General features: G+C 41.8%; 3 protein-coding genes across 5 annotated transcripts in view; 2 read left to right on the top strand and 1 right to left on the bottom strand.

Annotated features, from left to right (window-relative positions):
• LOC309489987 (A disintegrin and metalloproteinase with thrombospondin motifs 9-like) overlaps positions 1-21,593 on the bottom strand; it is a gene marked incomplete at its 5' end in the record, with an annotated part of 33,805 nt that extends 12,212 nt beyond the window's left edge. The window contains 8 exons of the mRNA XM_082158942.1: positions 13,749-13,938; positions 14,482-14,596; positions 16,268-16,459; positions 18,805-18,975; positions 19,954-20,127; positions 20,806-20,999; positions 21,043-21,134; positions 21,184-21,593. Of these exons, the coding sequence (XP_082015068.1) occupies positions 13,749-13,938; positions 14,482-14,596; positions 16,268-16,459; positions 18,805-18,975; positions 19,954-20,127; positions 20,806-20,999; positions 21,043-21,134; positions 21,184-21,593 (1,538 nt within the window). The remainder of the gene's footprint in view (positions 1-13,748; positions 13,939-14,481; positions 14,597-16,267; positions 16,460-18,804; positions 18,976-19,953; positions 20,128-20,805; positions 21,000-21,042; positions 21,135-21,183) is intronic.
• Positions 1-21,601, top strand: part of LOC309491258 (uncharacterized protein) — a 135,529-nt gene that overhangs the window by 107,773 nt on the left and 6,155 nt on the right. The window lies entirely within an intron of this gene.
• LOC309491229 (E3 SUMO-protein ligase ZBED1-like) lies at positions 4,215-7,573 on the top strand. 2 transcript variants are annotated; one of them, XM_082160701.1, is made up of 7 exons: positions 4,215-4,729; positions 5,870-5,958; positions 6,073-6,217; positions 6,316-6,547; positions 6,639-6,770; positions 6,855-6,932; positions 7,063-7,573. In XM_082160701.1, exons 2-7 carry the CDS (start codon positions 5,892-5,894, stop codon positions 7,411-7,413), a joined length of 1,005 nt encoding a protein of 334 aa, XP_082016827.1. In that variant the 5' UTR covers positions 4,215-4,729; positions 5,870-5,891; the 3' UTR covers positions 7,414-7,573. The 2 variants fall into 2 exon arrangements, with proteins under 2 accessions (XP_082016827.1, XP_082016826.1); XM_082160700.1 differs by having other exon boundaries at positions 4,215-5,958.

The following is a 21,601-nucleotide window of genomic DNA, read 5'->3' as shown; positions in this document are numbered from 1 at the left end:
TTTAGAGCTCAGTGTTTCTCAGGTGTGTGTGAGTCAGTACTGTAGTGTGTTTAGTGCTCAGTGTTTCTCAGGTGTGTGTGAGTCAGTACTGTAGTGTGTTTAGTGTTCAGTGTTTCTCAGGTGTGTGTGAGTCAGTACTGTAGTGTGTTTAGAGCTCAGTGTTTCTCAGGTGTGTGTGAGTCAGTACTGTAGTGTGTTTAGAGCTCAGTGTTTCTCAGGTGTGTGTGAGTCAGTACTGTAGTGTGTTTAGTGCTCAGTGTTTCTCAGGTGTGTGTGAGTCAGTACTGTAGTTTGTTTAGTGTTCAGTGTTTCTCAGGTGTGTGTGAGTCAGTACTGTAGTGTGTTTAGTGTTCAGTGTTTCTCAGGTGTGTGTGAGTCAGTACTGTAGTGTGTTCAGTGTTCAGTGTTTCTCAGGTGTGTGTGAGTCAGTACTGTAGTGTGTTTAGAGCTCAGTGTTTCTCAGGTGTGTGTGAGTCAGTACTGTAGTGTGTTTAGTGTTCAGTGTTTCTCAGGTGTGTGTGAGTCAGAACTGTAGTGTGTTCAGTGTTTCTCAGGTGTGTGTGAGTCAGTACTGTAGTGTGTTTAGTGCTCAGTGTTTCTCAGGTGTGTGTGAGTCAGTACTGTAGTGTGTTCAGTGTTTCTCAGGTGTGTGTGAGTCAGTACTGTAGTGTGTTTAGTGTTCAGTGTTTCTCAGGTGTGTGTGAGTCAGTACTGTAGTGTGTTTAGAGCTCAGTGTTTCTCAGGTGTGTGTGAGTCAGAACTGTAGTGTGTTTAGTGTTCAGTGTTTCTCAGGTGTGTGTGAGTCAGTACTGTAGTGTGTTTAGTGTTCAGTGTTTCTCAGGTGTGTGTGAGTCAGTACTGTAGTGTGTTTAGTGTTTCTCAGGTGTGTGTGAGTCAGTACTGTAGTGTGTTCAGTGTTTCTCAGGTGTGTGTGAGTCAGTACTGTAGTGTGTTCAGTGTTTCTCAGGTGTGTGTGAGTCAGTACTGTAGTGTGTTCAGTGTTTCTCAGGTGTGTGTGAGTCAGTACTGTAGTGTGTTCAGTGTTTCTCAGGTGTGTGTGAGCCAGTACTGTAGTGTGTTCAGTGTTTCTCAGGTGTGTGTGAGTCAGTACTGTATTGTGTTCAGTGTTTCTCAGGTGTGTGTGAGTCAGTACTGTAGTGTGTTCAGTGTTTCTCAGGTGTGTGTGAGTCAGTACTGTAGTGTGTTTAGTGCTCAGTGTTTCTCAGGTGTGTGTGAGTCAGTACTGTAGTGTGTTCAGTGTTTCTCAGGTGTGAGTGAGTCAGTACTGTAGTGTGTTTAGTGCTCAGTATTTCTCAGGTGTGTGTGAGTCAGTACTGTAGTGTGTTCAGTGTTTCTCAGGTGTGTGTGAGTCAGTACTGTAGTGTGTTTAGTGTTCAGTGTTTCTCAGGTGTGTGTGAGTCAGTACTGTAGTGTGTTTAGTGTTCAGTGTTTCTCAGGTGTGTGTGAGTCAGTACTGTAGTGTGTTTAGAGCTCAGTGTTTCTCAGGTGTGTGTGAGTCAGTACTGTAGTGTGTTTAGTGCTCAGTGTTTCTCAGGTGTGTGTGAGTCAGCACTGTAGTGTGTTTAGTGCTCAGTGTTTCTCAGGTGTGTGTGAGTCAGCACTGTAGTGTGTTTAGTGCTCAGTGTTTCTCAGGTGTGTGTGAGTCAGTACTGTAGTGTGTTTAGTGCTCAGTGTTTCTCAGGTGTGTGTGAGTCAGTACTGTAGTGTGTTCAGTGTTTCTCAGGTGTGTGTGAGTCAGTACTGTAGTGTGTTCAGTGTTTCTCAGGTGTGTGTGAGTCAGTACTGTAGTGTGTTCAGTGTTTCTCAGGTGTGTGTGAGTCAGTACTGTAGTGTGTTTAGTGCTCAGTGTTTCTCAGGTGTGTGTGAGTCAGTACTGTAGTGTGTTTAGTGTTTCTCAGGTGTGTGTGAGTCAGTACTGTATTGTGTTCAGTGTTTCTCAGGTGTGTGTGAGTCAGTACTGTAGTGTGTTAAGTGCTCAGTGTTTCTCAGGTGTGTGTGAGTCAGTACTGTAGTGTGTTTAGTGTTCAGTGTTTCTCAGGTGTGTGTGAGTCAGTACTGTAGTGTGTTTAGTGTTCAGTGTTTCTCAGGTGTGTGTGAGTCAGTACTGTAGTGTGTTCAGTGTTTCTCAGGTGTGTGTGAGTCAGTACTGTAGTGTGTTCAGTGTTTCTCAGGTGTGTGTGAGTCAGTACTGTAGTTTGTTTAGTGTTCAGTGTTTCTCAGGTGTGTGTGAGTCAGTACTGTAGTGTGTTTAGAGCTCAGTGTTTCTCAGGTGTGTGTGAGTCAGTACTGTAGTGTGTTTAGTGCTCAGTGTTTCTCAGGTGTGTGTGAGTCAGTACTGTAGTGTGTTTAGTGCTCAGTGTTTCTCAGGTGTGTGTGAGTCAGTACTGTAGTGTGTTTAGTGTTCAGTGTTTCTCAGGTGTGTGTGAGTCAGTACTGTAGTGTGTTTAGTGCTCAGTGTTTCTCAGGTGTGTGTGAGTCAGTACTGTAGTGTGTTTAGTGCTCAGTGTTTCTCAGGTGTGTGTGAGTCAGTACTGTAGTGTGTTCAGTGTTCCTCAGGTGTGTGTGAGTCAGTACTGTAGTGTGTTTAGTGCTCAGTGTTTCTCAGGTGTGTGTGAGTCAGTACTGTAGTGTGTTTAGTGTTCAGTGTTTCTCAGGTGTGTGTGAGTCAGTACTGTAGTGTGTTCAGTGTTTCTCAGGTGTGTGTGAGTCAGCACTGTAGTGTGTTTAGTGTTCAGTGTTTCTCAGGTGTGTGTGAGTCAGTACTGTAGTGTGTTCAGTGTTTCTCAGGTGTGTGTGAGTCAGCACTGTAGTGTGTTTAGTGTTCAGTGTTTCTCAGGTGTGTGTGAGTCAGTACTGTAGTGTGTTCAGTGTTTCTCAGGTGTGTGTGAGTCAGCACTGTAGTGTGTTTAGTGCTCAGTGTTCCTCAGGTGTGTGTGAGTCAGTACTGTAGTGTGTTTAGTGCTCAGTGTTTCTCAGGTGTGTGTGAGTCAGTACTGTAGTGTGTTTAGTGTTCAGTGTTTCTCAGGTGTGTGTGAGTCAGTACTGTAGTGTGTTCAGTGTTTCTCAGGTGTGTGTGAGTCAGTACTGTAGTGTGTTTAGTGCTCAGTGTTTCTCAGGTGTGTGTGAGTCAGTACTGTAGTGTGTTTAGTGCTCAGTGTTTCTCAGGTGTGTGTGAGTCAGTACTGTAGTGTGTTTAGTGTTCAGTGTTTCTCAGGTGTGTGTGAGTCAGTACTGTAGTGTGTTCAGTGTTTCTCAGGTGTGTGTGAGTCAGTACTGTAGTGTGTTTAGTGCTCAGTGTTTCTCAGGTGTGTGTGAGTCAGTACTGTAGTGTGTTCAGTGTTTCTCAGGTGTGTGTGAGTCAGTACTGTAGTGTGTTCAGTGTTCAGTGTTTCTCAGGTGTGTGTGAGTCAGTACTGTAGTGTGTTTAGTGTTCAGTGTTTCTCAGGTGTGTGTGAGTCAGTACTGTAGTGTGTTCAGTGTTCAGTGTTTCTCAGGTGTGTGTGAGTCAGTACTGTAGTGTGTTTAGTGCTCAGTGTTTCTCAGGTGTGTGTGAGTCAGTACTGTAGTGTGTTTAGAGCTCAGTGTTTCTCAGGTGTGTGTGAGTCAGTACTGTAGTGTGTTTAGTGTTCAGTGTTTCTCAGGTGTGTGTGAGTCAGAACTGTAGTGTGTTCAGTGTTTCTCAGGTGTGTGTGAGTCAGTACTGTAGTGTGTTTAGTGCTCAGTGTTTCTCAGGTGTGTGTGAGTCAGCACTGTAGTGTGTTTAGAGCTCAGTGTTTCTCAGGTGTGTGTGAGTCAGCACTGTAGTGTGTTCAGTGTTTCTCAGGTGTGTGTGAGTCAGTACTGTAGTGTGTTTAGTGCTCAGTGTTTCTCAGGTGTGTGTGAGTCAGTACTGTAGTGTGTTCAGTGTTTCTCAGGTGTGTGTGAGTCAGTACTGTAGTGTGTTCAGTGTTTCTCAGGTGTGTGTGAGTCAGTACTGTAGTGTGTTCAGTGTTTCTCAGGTGTGTGTGAGTCAGTACTGTAGTGTGTTCAGTGTTTCTCAGGTGTGTGTGAGTCAGTACTGTAGTGTGTTCAGTGTTTCTCAGGTGTGTGTGAGTCAGTACTGTTGTGTGTTTAGTGTTCAGTGTTTCTCAGGTGTGTGTGAGTCAGAACTGTAGTGTGTTCAGTGTTTCTCAGGTGTGTGTGAGTAGGGCTGGGCACCGAACATCGATACTTTTATGGTATCGAACGAAAAACTCCGATACTATGAGTATCGAAAAATTATTTATCTTTCGGTGCCAAATTTCGGTTCCAAAAGCCAAGCGGCTGTGTCTGTGTGAGCCTGTAGCATTCTTCATGTAAGGACCTAAAGCGCCGGCGATTGGCTGTCCACCACCACGTGACGGGGTGGATTTCTGACACACGTGTAGTTGTTTTCTCTCATGTGTTCTACCGCGTCGTTTTACAATGCCAAAGAGGTCTAAAGTGTGGCTACACTTTATAAAAGTGGATGCCGAGTCAGCGAAGTGCAACATATGCGATAAGAGGATTTCAAGCAAAGGCGGCAATACCACCAATTTAATAAAGCACTTGACCATGCACGGGATCAATATTAAGGCTGAAAGTTGCACGGTATTCGACTGTAAAAAGATGGAACCAGAGGAGCCTTGCACCTCATCGCAGTCAAACCCGCCCCCGTCAACATCATCTGGCATTTCTGGGATTGTAGCAGGTAAGAAAGATAACCTTTTTTAGCGAACAGAAGTTAAAGTAATTGTTTATGCTGACGCGAGTGGTTTGAATGTGTGGATGCAACTCTGAGTTGCGTTTACTTAGCTAGTATAACATTATTCTTTGACCAGGCAACATCTTTGTTTTTCCAACGTAACATTAAGGTTACACATTTTAGAAAAACTTGACAGATAAGTGTAATTTCACTACTTAAACCGAATGCCTCCCCATAACGTTGACTACCACTTTATGTATGTTAGCTTGTGCTGCTAGTCGGTTGCTGTAGCGTTAGCGCTGTCTATTTCCCCTTCATATTAGCCTCTGCACCGGTCCACCCTGATGTTAGGAATAGGAAGACAATACCAGAAAGTGCCAATCCCTTCACACTGGCAGCCGCAGCAAGAGGGAAAATGTCAGAGCAAAGACGAGATCAGTGCCACAGAGCAGTCACAGGGTTTATTGTTAAAGGTTTGCTACCTTTTTCGACAGTGGAGGCCCCATGGTGGAGGTGAGCAAGCTATTGATATAAAGGGAGTTTTTTTAAAGGTAGTTTGCCAATATAGCTTCTTTTAGCCTGGATGACATATTTACTGTTGACATTTTTACTGTTATTGTCAGTAAAAAAAAAAATGAAACCATTACATTGTTAATGTTTTATTTTGTGCTCTAATGTCAATTATAGGGAGATGATAAGCACCTTAAACCCCCAGTATCAGTCCCCCAGCAGAGAAATGCTGTCAAATACACTTATTCCTGCATGGTATGCTGTAGAAATAGGAAATCTGAAGAGAAAGTTGCAAGTTGTGGCTGATGTGGCGGTGACTGCTGATGGGTGGACCAGTGTGGCTCAAGACCACTATTTGACCGTTACAGTCCACTATGTGAAAGAAGGTTCCATGAAGGAGAACGTACTCCATACAAGGGCAGTCTACACGTCCCAGACAGGGGAAGTCATAGCAGAGGAAATAGGAGACATTCTGGATGAATTTGAAATAAAGCACAAAGTTGTAGCCATCACTGTAGACAATGCAGCAAACATGGATGTGGCAGTGAAAAAGATGAGCATAATAAAGATTTGCTGCTTTGCTCACACACTAAACATTGCTGCTCAAAAACTGTATAATGTGCCCTCCGTTTCAAGGTGGGCAGGAAGGATCCGTGCAATGGTGGTCTGGTTGAAGAGATCTAGCCTGGCTAAACCTGTTTTAAAGGAAAAGCAGAAACTTCTCGGTAAGTAGAAATCAAAATACGCTAAACTTAACTTGTCTTGATTAAATTGTTTATTAAACTGTTTCCCCAAATGGATAACCAATTTGACCCAGCTGTCTCTCTCTCTCTCTGTAGGCCTTCCAGAACATGCAGTCATCTTGGATGTTAAGACCAGGTGGAATAGTCTCTTTCTAATGGTAGAGAGGTTCCTCGAGCAGTTCCCTGCCATCCAGGCAGCTGCCATGGACGCTCGGTTAAAGAGGACAATGGAGAAGGACAGGTATTTGAATTGGCTTGTTCTAGTATCACTACACTATCAGTGCTAAATATCTTTTGTTAAGAAGTTCTTGTTAATAAAACTATGTGGACATTTTTCAGACTGGAGCGAGTTACTGATGATGACTTCAGAAAAGCAGAGGAGTTTGTTAAAGTCATGAAGCTAATGTATACTTCAACACTTTGCATGTCCGCTGAAAGAATTCCAACATTGGGTCAGATTCTGCCCATCTTGGGGAAACTTGAGCACCACTTCACCATAAGTGCAGAGGACTCCACATTTACTAAGTGCATCAAAGAAAAAATCTGGGGTGATCTTTCAAAAAGATACCAAGTGAGTATCATAAATAATCTTGATTTGTCAATTGTTTTCATAAGGTATACTCAGAAACCTAACTTCTATATACTATGTTCTTGTCTTGCAGGAGGAGTGCATTCAGCAGTTTTTGGAGGAAAGCACGGCCTTAGACCCAAGATTTAAGTCAAGAGTGGCAGCCGCAGATGCAGTGTGGGACAGAGTAGAGAAGGAGCTGATTAGTAGGGCCACCACACATCAGGTGTGTTTAATATTCTTATTACTGGTAATCTGTCTCCTCTTCCATTGTAAATCAAATCAATGTACATGATACCTGTGTTTCCAGCCCGAAGAAGACAATGAAGAGGCAGTAAGTGATGATGACTTATCTGATGAAGCTTGTGCAGCGCCAGTAGCAACACAGGTAAATATATACGGACATCCTGTTTCTTCCTGTTTCATTTTTAGAAGAAAATTAATATGTATGTATGTTTGAGTCCGGCTACCCAGACAGTAATGTTGCCCTATTTTGTTTTTATCTTTTCTGTTTGTAGAAGCGGGCAAAGCTTTCTGCCCTTGAGGAGATTTTTGCAGATGAAGACATGGCGATAGAAATAAGAGCCAAGAGCATGACCAGCACCTCAGAGAAGATTCAGGAGGAGATACAGCTCTACAGAGGTTTGCCGTGTACACTCTCCACAGTGAATCCAGCGACTTGGTGGTGGAGTATGAAGGACACACTGCCAATGCTATCTAGCTTGGCAGCCAGGTACCTCTGTGTACAAGCCTCATCGACGCCCTCAGAGCGTACATTTTCCACTGCTGGGGACACCATTAGCCAGGAGCGGGCCTGTCTGTTACCAGAAAAAGCCGACATGTTGATTTTTCTGAAGAAAAACTGCTGAGCGGCCGGTTAATCACAAATGCAGTTTGATTTTGCACTAAAAAGTTTTTTTTTTACATTCCTTTGCATTTCACTTGGTTCAATATTAGCCTGTACACAATGCCATTTGTTTATTTATTTATTATTTATAATATGTTCTTGTTGTGGTGAAAAGATTGATCTTTTTTGTTAATTTTAGTTTTATTAATAATGTTACCCTGAGTGAGAAGTGTTTTAATTGAGGTGAAAAATAAAAGTTTTGTGTTTAATGTATTTTTGTTGATGTTGAAATGGATTTTAAAACATATGGTATCGAAAAAAGTATCGTTAGGAACCGGTATCGAAACTGAGGTATCGAAATTGGCATCGGATCGAAAGATTTTGAACGATACCCAGCCCTATGTGTGAGTCAGTACTGTAGTGTGTTTAGAGCTCAGTGTTTCTCAGGTGTGTGTGAGTCAGTACTGTAGTGTGTTTAGTGTTCAGTGTTTCTCAGGTGTGTGTGAGTCAGTACTGTAGTGTGTTTAGTGCTCAGTGTTTCTCAGGTGTGTGTGAGTCAGTACTGTAGTGTGTTTAGTGCTCAGTGTTTCTCAGGTGTGTGTGAGTCAGTACTGTAGTGTGTTTAGTGTTCAGTGTGTCTCAGGTGTGTGTGAGTCAGTACTGTAGTGTGTTTAGTGTTCAGTGTTTCTCAGGTGTGTGTGAGTCAGTACTGTAGTGTGTTTAGTGTTTCTCAGGTGTGTGTGAGTCAGTACTGTAGTGTGTTCAGTGTTTCTCAGGTGTGTGTGAGTCAGTACTGTAGTGTGTTCAGTGTTTCTCAGGTGTGTGTGAGTCAGTACTGTAGTGTGTTCAGTGTTTCTCAGGTGTTTGTGAGTCAGTACTGTAGTGTGTTCAGTGTTACTCAGGTGTGTGTGAGTCAGTACTGTAGTGTGTTCAGTGTTTCTCAGGTGTGTGTGAGTCAGTACTGTAGTGTGTTCAGTGTTTCTCAGGTGTGTGTGAGTCAGTACTGTAGTGTGTTCAGTGTTTCTCAGGTGTTTGTGAGTCAGTACTGTAGTGTGTTCAGTGTTTCTCAGGTGTGTGTGAGTCAGTACTGTAGTGTGTTCAGTGTTTCTTAGGTGTGTGTGAGTCAGTACTGTAGTGTGTTTAGTGTTTCTCAGGTGTGTGTGAGTCAGTACTGTAGTGTGTTCAGTGTTTCTCAGGTGTGTGTGAGTCAGTACTGTAGTGTGTTCAGTGTTTCTCAGGTGTGTGTGAGTCAGTACTGTGGTGTGTTCAGTGTTTCTCAGGTGTGTGTGAGTCAGTACTGTAGTGTGTTTAGTGTTTCTCAGGTGTGTGTGAGTCAGTACTGTAGTGTGTTCAGTGTTTCTCAGGTGTGTGTGAGTCAGTACTGTAGTGTGTTCAGTGTTTCTCAGGTGTGTGTGAGTCAGTACTGTAGTGTGTTTAGAGCGCAGTGTTTCTCAGGTGTGTGTGAGTCAGTACTGTAGTGTGTTTAGAGCTCAGTGTTTCTCAGGTGTGTGTGAGTCAGTACTGTAGTGAGTTCAGTGTTTCTCAGGTGTGTGTGAGTCAGCACTGTAGTGTGTTCAGTGTTTCTCAGGTGTGTGTGAGTCAGCACTGTAGTGTGTTCAGTGTTTCTCAGGTGTGTGTGAGTCAGCACTGTAGTGTGTTCAGTGTTTCTCAGGTGTGTGTGAGTCAGCACTGTAGTGTGTTCAGTGTTTCTCAGGTGTGTGTGAGTCAGCACTGTAGTGTGTTCAAAGTTTCTCAGGTGTGTGTGAGTCAGCACTGTAGTGTGTTTAGTGTTTCTCAGGTGTGTGTGAGTCAGTACTGTAGTGTGTTCAGTGTTTCTCAGGTGTGTGTGAGTCAGTACTGTAGTGTGTTCAGTGTTTCTCAGGTGTGTGTGAGTCAGCACTGTAGTGTGTTCAGTGTTTCTCAGGTGTGTGTGAGTCAGCACTGTAGTGTGTTCAGTGTTTCTCAGGTGTGTGTGAGTCAGTACTGTAGTGTGTTTAGTGCTCAGTGTTTCTCAGGTGTGTGTGAGTCAGTACTGTAGTGTGTTTAGTGCTCAGTGTTTCTCAGGTGTGTGTGAGTCAGTACTGTAGTGTGTTTAGTGCTCAGTGTTTCTCAGGTGTGTGTGAGTCAGTACTGTAGTGTGTTCAGTGTTTCTCAGGTGTGTGTGAGTCAGTACTGTAGTGTGTTTAGTGCTCAGTGTTTCTCAGGTGTGTGTGAGTCAGTACTGTAGTGTGTTCAGTGTTTCTCAGGTGTGTGTGAGTCAGCACTGTAGTGTGTTCAGTGTTTCTCAGGTGTGTGTGAGTCAGCACTGTAGTGTGTTCAGTGTTTCTCAGGTGTGTGTGAGTCAGTACTGTAGTGTGTTTAGTGTTCAGTGTTTCTCAGGTGTGTGTGAGTCAGTACTGTAGTGTGTTTAGTGCTCAGTGTTTCTCAGGTGTGTGTGAGTCAGTACTGTAGTGTGTTTAGTGCTCAGTGTTTCTCAGGTGTGTGTGAGTCAGTACTGTAGTGTGTTCAGTGTTTCTCAGGTGTGTGTGAGTCAGTACTGTAGTGTGTTTAGTGCTCAGTGTTTCTCAGGTGTGTGTGAGTCAGTACTGTAGTGTGTTCAGTGTTTCTCAGGTGTGTGTGAGTCAGCACTGTAGTGTGTTCAGTGTTTCTCAGGTGTGTGTGAGTCAGTACTGTAGTGTGTTCAGTGTTTCTCAGGTGTGTGTGAGTCAGTACTGTAGTGTGTTTAGTGCTCAGTGTTTCTCAGGTGTGTGTGAGTCAGTACTGTAGTGTGTTCAGTGTTCAGTGTTTCTCAGGTGTGTGTGAGTCAGTACTGTAGTGTGTTCAGTGTTTCTCAGGTGTGTGTGAGTCAGTACTGTAGTGTGTTCAGTGTTTCTCAGGTGTGTGTGAGTCAGTACTGTAGTGTGTTCAGTGTTTCTCAGGTGTGTGTGAGTCAGTACTGTATTGTGTTCAGTGTTTCTCAGGTGTGTGTGAGTCAGTACTGTAGTGTGTTCAGTAGGCTTGGGCGGTATTCAAATTTTGATACCGTCAAACCTCCTCCCTATTTTACCGGGATATACGGTATTACCGTGACTAATTAAAAATTATGACATAATGGGCTCAGACGGCGTCACCAAACTGTTGGCCTGTGCCTACACCGTTCAGAAACTGAATGCCAGATAGATCGGGCAAAAAATAAATAAAAAATCAAGCCCAACCCCTGCACGTTGTGTCTGAGTCCGGCCGACGGCATGTTATTATGAGCCGGAGCCCACTATTATTCAACATAATATCTGTGTGCGTGCAACAAGCAAAAAGTGCCTCTGTAATCCGGTGACACGTGTCCATTGATTTTTATTAATACAACTTTTCTGCAAAGATGGAAGTTGACGATCGCCATCTCTGTAGTGAACGCGCCTATAGAGAGAAATGCACATCATTACACAGAGAGTGGCCTTTTTTTTTTTCGTTTTGAATTGTTTCGTTTAAAGAAATTGACGATCGGCATCTGAACGCTATAGAGAGACATGCACATCATGGATTACAGAGAGTACGTTAGGCTAGTCTATTTATTTTCGTTTTGAATGGTTTCGTTTAATGAAATTGACGATCGCATCTCCGTATGAACGCGCCTAGAGAGAAATGCACATCATGGATTACTTAGCCTAATCAGTGAGTAGCCTATTTCTTTCGTTTTGAATTGTTTCGTTTAAATACATTTCAAGCTTTATTTATATATATTTGCCATGTCTGTGAGGCATAGCCTACACTGAGTTTCGGTTAATTTATGAGATTTCAATGCAAGTGACCGCGGCATGCCCATCATGTCATGATTATCCAGGAAATTGGTTGATGAAAAATGTATTAAAATTAAGAAACAATATATACAAAACGAAATTCGTTTTAAAGAGGCCTTTTACAAAACGAAATTTATTGAAGTGGTCAAATCGTCTGACTCCCGATGCATACCATCTTATTTGTGCCGTTCACTTTTCATAATCAACAAAGATGGAAAAAATAACATTATAATATTTTAACAAATACGAAACTTAATGCGCTTATTTAATGAACTCGAGAACAAAATGCATCCTGGCAGCAGTGAGTGGGCGGTTGTTTCGGAGATACGACATTAGGTTAGAGGTGTTTACATCTCTTGTATTTACCGCCTCTCCCTTCTCATGCGGTTGGAACCAGAAATATTGGCAAACTGCAACCACACTTAAGCAGTTTTTAGGCAATAAATAAATTATATATATTATAGGCTATATAAGTGCCGGTAATGACGGTATTGAAACTGATACCGGTGCTATTTTAAGATCCCGCGGTATCCGATATTACCGTAATACCGCCCAACCCTAGTGTTCAGTGTTTCTCAGGTGTGTGTGAGTCAGTACTGTAGTGTGTTCAGTGTTTCTCAGGTGTGTGTGAGTCAGTACTGTAGTGTGTTCAGTGTTTCTCAGGTGTGTGTGAGTCAGTACTGTAGTGTGTTCAGTGTTTCTCAGGTGTGTGTGAGTCAGTACTGTATTGTGTTCAGTGTTTCTCAGGTGTGTGTGAGTCAGTACTGTAGTGTGTTTAGTGTTCAGTGTTTCTCAGGTGTGTGTGAGTCAGTACTGTAGTGTGTTTAGTGCTCAGTGTTTCTCAGGTGTGTGTGAGTCAGTACTGTAGTGTGTTTAGTGTTCAGTGTTTCTCAGGTGTGTGTGAGTCAGTACTGTAGTGTGTTCAGTGTTCAGTGTTTCTCAGGTGTGTGTGAGTCAGTACTGTAGTGTGTTTAGTGCTCAGTGTTTCTCAGGTGTGTGTGAGTCAGTACTGTAGTGTGTTCAGTGTTTCTCAGGTGTGTGTGAGTCAGTACTGTAGTGTGTTCAGTGTTTCTCAGGTGTGTGTGAGTCAGCACTGTAGTGTGTTTAGTGTTCAGTGTTTCTCAGGTGTGTGTGAGTCAGTACTGTAGTGTGTTCAGTGTTTCTCAGGTGTGTGTGAGTCAGCACTGTAGTGTGTTCAGTGTTTCTCAGGTGTGTGTGAGTCAGTACTGTAGTGTGTTTAGTGTTTCTCAGGTGTGTGTGAGTCAGTACTGTAGTGTGTTCAGTGTTTCTCAGGTGTGTGTGAGTCAGTACTGTAGTGTGTTCAGTGTTTCTCAGGTGTGTGTGAGTCAGCACTGTAGTGTGTTTAGTGTTCAGTGTTTCTCAGGTGTGTGTGAGTCAGTACTGTAGTGTGTTCAGTGTTTCTCAGGTGTGTGTGAGTCAGTACTGTAGTGTGTTCAGTGTTTCTCAGGTGTGTGTGAGTCAGCACTGTAGTGTGTTCAGTGTTTCTCAGGTGTGTGTGAGTCAGTACTGTAGTGTGTTCAGTGTTTCTCAGGTGTGTGTGAGTCAGCACTGTAGTGTGTTTAGTGTTCAGTGTTTCTCAGGTGTGTGTGAGTCAGTACTGTAGTGTGTTCAGTGTTTCTCAGGTGTGTGTGAGTCAGCACTGTAGTGTGTTCAGTGTTTCTCAGGTGTGTGTGAGTCAGTACTGTAGTGTGTTTAGTGTTTCTCAGGTGTGTGTGAGTCAGTACTGTAGTGTGTTCAGTGTTTCTCAGGTGTGTGTGAGTCAGTACTGTAGTGTGTTCAGTGTTTCTCAGGTGTGTGTGAGTCAGTACTGTAGTGTGTTTAGTGTTCAGTGTTTCTCAGGTGTGTGTGAGTCAGTACTGTAGTGTGTTCAGTGTTTCTCAGGTGTGTGTGAGTCAGTACTGTAGTGTGTTCAGTGTTTCTCAGGTGTGTGTGAGTCAGCACTGTAGTGTGTTCAGTGTTTCTCAGATGTGTGTGAGTCAGTACTGTAGTGTGTTCAGTGTTACTCAGGTGTGTGTGAGTCAGTACTGTAGTGTGTTCAGTGTTTCTCAGGTGTGTGTGAGTCAGTACTGTAGTGTGTTCAGTGTTTCTCAGGTGTGTGTGAGTCAGTACTGTAGTGTGTTCAGTGTTTCTCAGGTGTGTGTGAGTCAGTACTGTAGTGTGTTCAGTGTTTCTCAGGTGTGTGTGAGTCAGTACTGTATTGTGTTCAGTGTTTCTCAGGTGTGTGTGAGTCAGTACTGTAGTGTGTTCAGTGTTTCTCAGGTGTGTGTGAGTCAGTACTGTAGTGTGTTTAGTGCTCAGTGTTTCTCAGGTGTGTGTGAGTCAGTACTGTAGTGTGTTTAGTGTTCAGTGTTTCTCAGGTGTGTTTGAGTCAGTACTGTAGTGTGTTTAGTGTTCAGTGTTTCTCAGGTATGTGTGAGTCAGAACTGTAGTGTGTTTAGTGCTCAGTGTTTCTCAGGTGTGTGTGAGTCAGTACTGTAGTGTGTTTAGTGTTCAGTGTTTCTCAGGTGTGTGTGAGTCAGTACTGTAGTGTGTTTAGTGCTCAGTGTTTCTCAGGAGTGTTTACCTGTACCCGTACACCTCTGAATAGTTGTCGGTCTGTCCGCTGCGCAGCGTCACGTACTCCTTCGGGAAAGCGCTGTGCATCTCGGCACAGTAAACACGCAGGATTCTAGAGCGAACTGTGATGTGATGTTCTCCGTCTCTCCTGACGCCTCCCTTCACCTGGAGCTGCCGGCAGCTGGAGAGGAGTTCACCTGAGCACACACACACACAGACTTACTTACACACACACTCTCTCTCTCTCTCTCTCTCTCTCTCTCTCTCTCTCTCTCACACACACACACACACAATCACACACACTCACAGTTCGTCTGCCTGCAGGTGGCACTAGACTTACTTACACACACACTCTCTCTCTCTCTCTCTCTCTCTCTCTCACACACACACACACACACACACACACACACACACACACACACACACACACAATCGGTCTGCCTGCAGGTGGCGTTAGACTTACTTACTCACACACTCTCTCTCTCTCTCTCACACACACACACTCACAGTCCGTTTGCCTGCAGGTGGCGCTAGACTTACTAACACTCTCTCTCTCTCTCTCACACACTCACAGTCCGTCTGCCTGCAAGTGGCGCTAGACTTACCTACACACACATACTCTCTCTCTCTCTCTCTCTCTCTCTCTCTCTCACACACACTCACAGTCGGTCTGCCTGCAGGTGGCGCTAGACTTACTCACACACTCTCTCTCTCTCTCACACACACACACACACACTCACAGTCCGTCTGCCTGCAGGTGGCGCTAGACTCAGGTCGGCTGGACGATGAGCAGGTCACAGCGCCGACACACTCCACCGTCCTCCGCATTACTCCAGCGCCACACGTCTGAGAGCACTGAGACACAACACAACACACGTCAGGCCCATAGCACACAGAGAGCCAGCTTATGTGTTGCATTACAATATTGCGTTACTCCCAAAAAAGTAATTAACTGCGTTACTTAGTAACTTTTTAGGAAAAGTAAACGGTTACAAAATTGCTTTACTTAATTACTTTTTATGAAAAGTAATGCGTTACAATATTCTATTGCTTAGTTACTTTTTATGGAAAGTAATGTGTTACAATATTCCATTACTTAGTAACTTTTTATGAAAAGTAATGCGTTACAATATTCTGTTACTTAGTTACTTTTTATGAAAAGTAATACGTTACAATATTGCGTTACTTAGTTACTTTTTATGGAAAGTAATGTGTTACAATATTGCATTACTTAGTAACTTTTATAAAAAGTAATGTTACAATATTCCGTTACTTAGTACCTTTTTATGAAAAGTAATGCATTACAATATTGCATTACTTAGTTACTTTTTATGGAAAGGAATGTGTTACAATATTCTGTTACTAAGTTACTTTTTATGGAAAGGAATGTGTTACAATATTCTGTTACCAAATTACTTTTATGGAAAGTAATGCGTTACAATATTCTGTTACTAAATTACTTTTTATGGAAAGTAATGCGTTACAATATTCTGTTACTTAGTAACTTTTTATGAAAAGTAATGCGTTACAATATTGCGTTACTTAGTAACTTTTATGAAAAGTATTGTTACAATATTCTGTTACTTAGTAACTTTTATGAAAAGTAATGCGTTACAATATTGCGTTACTTAGTAACTTTTATGAAAAGAAATGCGTTACAATATTGCATTACTTAGTTACTTTTTATGGAAAGTAATGCGTTACAATACCGAGTAACTTAGTTACTTTTTATGAAAAGTAATGCATTACAATACTTTTCCGTTACTTTTTCTCACCTTGCTTGTTTGTTTTTTAATAACAAAAAAGTTCTATTTTTGGCAAATGTTAAGGCCCTTTCACACCAAAAGTGACATGAATAAGCCTCAGACTGAAGGAAATACATATTTACTCCTGTACAGTAGATGCATATTTAAACCTTTCAGCTGTTGTTATTCTGGATTAAAGAACAATAGGATACAGTAGAAGGAAGTTCAACACTCATATTTCTAAATCTAATCTAAAGTAATTTTTGCTTATTAGTATGGTTAAATTAGATTGAAGGTCAGCAGCAAAGACATTGGTTGATAAAGTGAGATTAAATACATAAAGTATATTTGTGTAATTTAATATTGTTAATTATAAACATTTTGCATAAAATTCTGAAATTTAATTTGACTGTTTTTATTCATTTTGATGAATATTGAATAAATGATACTGAGTAAATGCATGTTCACATTTAGTCTAGAACTACAATAACCATCTTGTTCACACACAACACATTTCTCTCAACATGGGGACAGGAGAGCTGTCAGTCAATACATGTGAAAAAGTAACTAGCGTTACTTATTTGAAAAAGTAACTTAGATATTTTGTTGTAAATTGAAAAAGTAATGCGTTACTTTACTAGTTACTTGAAAAAGTAATCTGATTATGTAACTCAAGTGACTTGAAAAAGTAATCTGATTACTTAACTCAAGTGACTTGAAAAAGTAATCTGATTACTTAACTCAAGTGACTTGTAATGAGTTACCCATCACGGGCCCTCACCTGACTCCAGGGGCCGGCGCTCCAGGCTCCAGCTGATGGACAGGCTGGGAGTCGACAGGGTCTGCTGTCGGTTGGCCGGCGCTCGCTACACTGAGAGAACGACTGCAGGTCAGAGGTCAGCCGGAGGTCAGAGGTCAGGGCAGAGCAACGAACCGCCCGGCGCTGGAGTCCAGAGCCGCAGCTCACCGAACACTGAACACACATCAACCACACTCCTCATCATACAAAAACACTGGGAGACCATTATAATGTGTATGTGTATGAATTTGGTAACACTTTACTTTATTTTACAGTGTCCTTGTTACATACAGTATATTGTACTTACCATAGTAATAACAGTAAATTATGCATAATTACATGCAACCAACCCTTAACCAAATCCAAATCCTACCCTAACCCTAATAGTAAGTACATGTAGTTGCTTAATATTACTCAGTACTTAAAGGACAAGTTCGGTATTTTACACTTAAAGCCCTGTTTACAGATCGTATCTGATGAAATAAAACGGTTAAGATTAAAATTTGGACACATGCTCCTGTACCGAGAATTTTAGGTTTATTTCGCTTTTGTGGACCTATTTTGCCAAACGCTTCACACCCGTGATTCTTCCGTTGAGAGCTTGAATAATAGACACTCCAGCCCAGTTGGTGGCGATAATGCACCTTTGCCAATTGCAAGCAAACCACGGGCATTTCATTGAATAAACAGAAGAAGCAGAAGAAGAAGCGGCGGAGTAATACCGTAAAGGTGCTGCGGTCTCACAGCACGTCCTATTAAGTCAATGGAGTTGGACAAAAACTACGATAAAACCTGTTGGAATGCATCTTTTTCAGCGATTTTTGATGGAACATATCAGTGAACACCCCCTGACCACTCGGTGAGTTTCACGTCTTTGTAAACGAAAGTTTAATGTGTTTTTAGGACGGAATCTTCCAGTGCATATAGACAACCATTGTGGGGGGGGGGGGGAAATAAACCTAAAATTCTCGGGACAGCAGCATGTTTGGACACATGCTGCTGTCCCGAGAATTTTAGGTTTATTTTATCTTAACCATTCTATTTCATCAGATACGATCTGTAAACAGGGCTTTAAGTGTAAAATACCGAACTTGTCCTTTAAATATATAATTACACTGTAACAATGACACCTGAAAATAAAGCATAACCCTTTACAGTAGTTAACATTAGATAATGTATTAACTGACATGAACTAACAATCAGCAATACATGTTACATTATTATTAGTTTTATTTATTTTTTAGAACTTTTTATTTATATTTTTCACAGAACAAAACAAAAGGAACATTATCTGAGACAAGTTTAATCTTTGTTAATATTAGTTAATAAAAATCCAGCTGTTCATTGTTTGTTCATGTTAGTTCACAGTGCATTGACTAATGTTAACAAATACAACCTTTGATTGTTATAACATATTATTAAATGTTTAAATTAATATTAACTAAGATTAATTAATGCTGTAGAAGTGCAGTTCATTCTCAGTTCATGTTAACTAATGAACCTTATTGTAAAGTGTTACCAGGAATTTTTATAATTATTTGTATTACTATTATTTTATTATATAATGAACTGATTAAATATTATTATTTAACTAACTTTATTAACTATTAACTAATTAACCAATTAATTATTCATTTATTTATGTAAATTGCAGCAGCAAGTGAAGGGATTTCATTATTTTAATATTTATTTATGATTTAAATTTATGTGACTTTGACAAAGCAAATTAAGGAATTCCATTACTTTTATATTCAATTATTTATTATTTGTTGTGCGTTTTGTGTGAAATTTAGTTATTTGAACATTTATTATTTTTTTATTTTTTTAAATATGAATTGGAGCAGAAAATGAAGGAATTTAATTAATAATTCATTTAGTTTATTATTTATGTAAAACAATTAAGTGGAATTTTAACAACAAGTGAAGCTATTTATTTATTGGAGGCACATGTAAATAAATTTCATTATCTATTTTTTCTTTTTTTTTTCTATTTATACATTTCGTTATTTTTTAAGATTTCGTTATTATTTGGATTTTTAATATGAATTTGAGAAACAAGTGAAGAAATGTCATTATTTTAATAAATATTAATGCATTATTTATATTTTATGTGAAATGGCACAATAAGTAAATTAATTCATTTATGTATGTATTTATTTATTTTATTTTTTTATTAATTTGAACAGCAAGTGAAGAAATGTTTACTAATACTAATACTTATTCTAATATTTATTTATTTTGTTTTTTTTGTATGAATTGGAGTAGCAAGTGAAGCAATATCATTATTTATTAATTCATTTTTAATGTACTTGGATTGGAAAAGCAAGTGAAGAAATTGCATTATTTTAATATTTATTTATGTATTTATTTTTTTATGTGACGGAAGAGTTTCAGTTATTTATTTATTTTACTTATTTTTTGGGAATTTATTTAATGTGAAACTCCAAACTGTCATCATACATCAATATTTGTGCTGAGCAGAAGCTCAGTGTGATTGACACACACACACACACACACACCTGACTCCAGGCTGCAGTGACCCACACGTGCTGACAGGTGGCGCTGTGGCACGGCTCGTGTGTGTGAGGTTTGGCTGAGGCGTCACACACACGTTCAGGAACCACGTTCATCCCTCCGTCCAGACAAATCACTGACCTGGACCTCACGCCTCGTCCACAGGTGGCGTTACACTGGACACACACACACACACACACAAAGAAAAATCTTTCATCAAACTGTAATAACTTTCTCTGCATGAAACATATTTCTGCTGTAACCTAGGCTGTGTGTGGTTGGGGAAGCATATTATTATTATTATTATATTATTTTATCTGTCAGTCAAACAGATAGTCCGGCCCTCAACTCCTGTGATTGGCTAAGAAGTCAGAACACTAAACTGAATAATTCCCATTTAAATCTGCTGGTATTTAAGGATGAAGTGTTGAGATCCTCCAGGAGAGGGCTCTGTTGCACCATCTCAGCTCTCTCTCACACACACACACACACACACACACACACACACACACACACAGGAGAGCCATGTTTGAGGTCAAAGGTCAGATAGAAACAAATCAAGCAGATTAGATGTCAGACGACAGCTCCTCCATAACCATAACCAGCAGAAACATCAATCCGCTGTGTTTTATATGAGACTGTCTGAAGTCTGAGCTGTTGTTCTGGAGATGATCTTATCACACACACCCTCAGCTGAGAGACACGGATCACATCTCCTGTTTCAGGACCAGCAAGATCAGGCAGAAAGCTCCTAAAAACAGACTTTGTTTCCTTTATGCAAATTTTACAATATTTTGGTTTGAAATGGGACTTTTATTCTTGATTTTCTTCATCTTTCTCTACATTGAAAATAATGTGGAAACAATTTTCACACTGCGCACACAGTTGTTTTAAATCAAAAATGTTTTACAAAAGCATCTTATGTGCAGTAAAAGTCCTATGAATCCATTTACTATATATTTTTTATTTAAAAAAGATTAAATGTAAAAAATAAAATAAAAAAATTATAATAATAATAATAATGAAAAAAAATATTTTTTTTTTAAATGTCAGCTGATGAGGCTGGGAAATCCCCTTAACCAGGTCCAGACACAGAGTATCAGCACGAGTGTAACGTGTGTGTGACCCGTGACGTTTCTGCATGTGTTACTCACGTCCCGCCACCCGTGAGCCGTCCAGCTGTGTGTGTGACACCCGGAGAGGAAGCAGGAGCGGATCGACACGGGACGCACACGCTCGTCACACAGGTCATCCCTGACGCGACCTCTGACCTTTAACCTGCAGAAGACCTCGCGGGACTGAACGCCAGCGCCACAGCTCACCGAGCACTGCACACACACACACACACACACACACACACACACACACACACACACACACACACACACACACAAGCGCATGATCACGGGACGTCTGTGTTACACCACTGGTGTTGTGTGTGTTACGTGTTCTTCCTCTGATTTCTGAGAGGTCATGATTGCTTCCAGACCGCGGGGGAATGACGGGGTTAACTGGTGTAGCGATGGACGACCCATGTGACCTAACGCCTCAGCCAATCAGAACACTGGGTGGATTTACTACATCTGGGGTGCGTTTCCCTAAAGCATCGTTGGCCGACTATGATCGTAATTTCCACTGAACTCTATTGTTAATGACAGAACTGGAGACCATAGTTGGCTTTGGGAAACTGGACTATTTCTTTGATTAATCAGATTAGAATACTCACATACTGTTCCTAGTATTTTACTTTTGGGGAAAACATTTTGTTTATAAAATATATAAATAAAATATATTTATTGGCAAAATATGTGTTTTTAGAAGGGAAAAATATGGAATAGAATTAGGACCAAGCAATAATCAGTCATGCTGGAAAATGAAAAATACATATCAGCACTCTCCACAATTTCCCCGACCCCACAATTGAGTTATTTTGTGGAGCACGAACAAGTGTTGGTGAAATCATGACAATCAAAAGGTCCATTGGAGACTGTCAAAAGGAAATTTACCAAAGTTTCCGGGCCTTCCCAGCGCCGGAAGTCTTTTATTTCCCTTTCTGCATGCATCAGCCTAGCCACGGATCCAGGTGTCCCATCTGAGGCTGTGGCTGCAGGTGTCCCATCTGAGGCTGTGGCTGCAGGTGTCCCATCTGAGGCTGTGGCTGCAGGTGTCCCATCTGAGGCTGTGGCTGCAGGTGTCCCATCTGAGGCTGTGGCTGCAGGTGTCCCATCTGAGGCTGTGGCTGCAGGTGTCCCATCTGAGGCTGTGGCTGCAGGTGTCCCATCTGAGGCTGTGGCTGCAGGTGTCCCATCTGAGGCTGTGGCTGCAGGTGTCCCATCTGAGGCTGTGGCTGTAGGTGTCCCATCTGAGGCTGTGGCTGCAGGTGCCCCATCTGAGGCTGTGGCTGCAGGTGTCCCATCTGAGGCTGTGGCTGCAGGTGTCCCATCTGAGGCTGTGGCTGCAGGTGTCCCATCTGAGGCTGTGGCTGTAGGTGTCCCATCTGAGGCTGTGGCTGCAGGTGCCCCATCTGAGGCTGTGGCTGCAGGTGTCCCATCTGAGGCTGTGGCTGCAGGTGTCCCATCTGAGGCTGTGGCTGCAGGTGTCCCATCTGAGGCTGTGGCTGCAGGTGTCCCATCTGAGGCTGTGGTTGCAGGTGTCCCATCTGAGGCTGTGGCTGCAGGTGTCCCATCTGAGGCTGTGGCTGCAGGTGTCCCATCTGAGGCTGTGGTTGCAGGTGTCCCATCTGAGGCTGTGGCTGCAGGTGTCCCATCTGAGGCTGTGGCTGCAGGTGTCCCATCTGAGGCT

Source organism: Leuciscus leuciscus (assembly GCF_965113295.1).
Source record: "Leuciscus leuciscus genome assembly, chromosome: 25".
NCBI classification, from domain to species: domain Eukaryota; kingdom Metazoa; phylum Chordata; class Actinopteri; order Cypriniformes; family Leuciscidae; genus Leuciscus; species Leuciscus leuciscus.
Note: the sequence above shows the minus strand (reverse complement) of the source record. Positions and strands in the feature narration are given on the sequence as shown.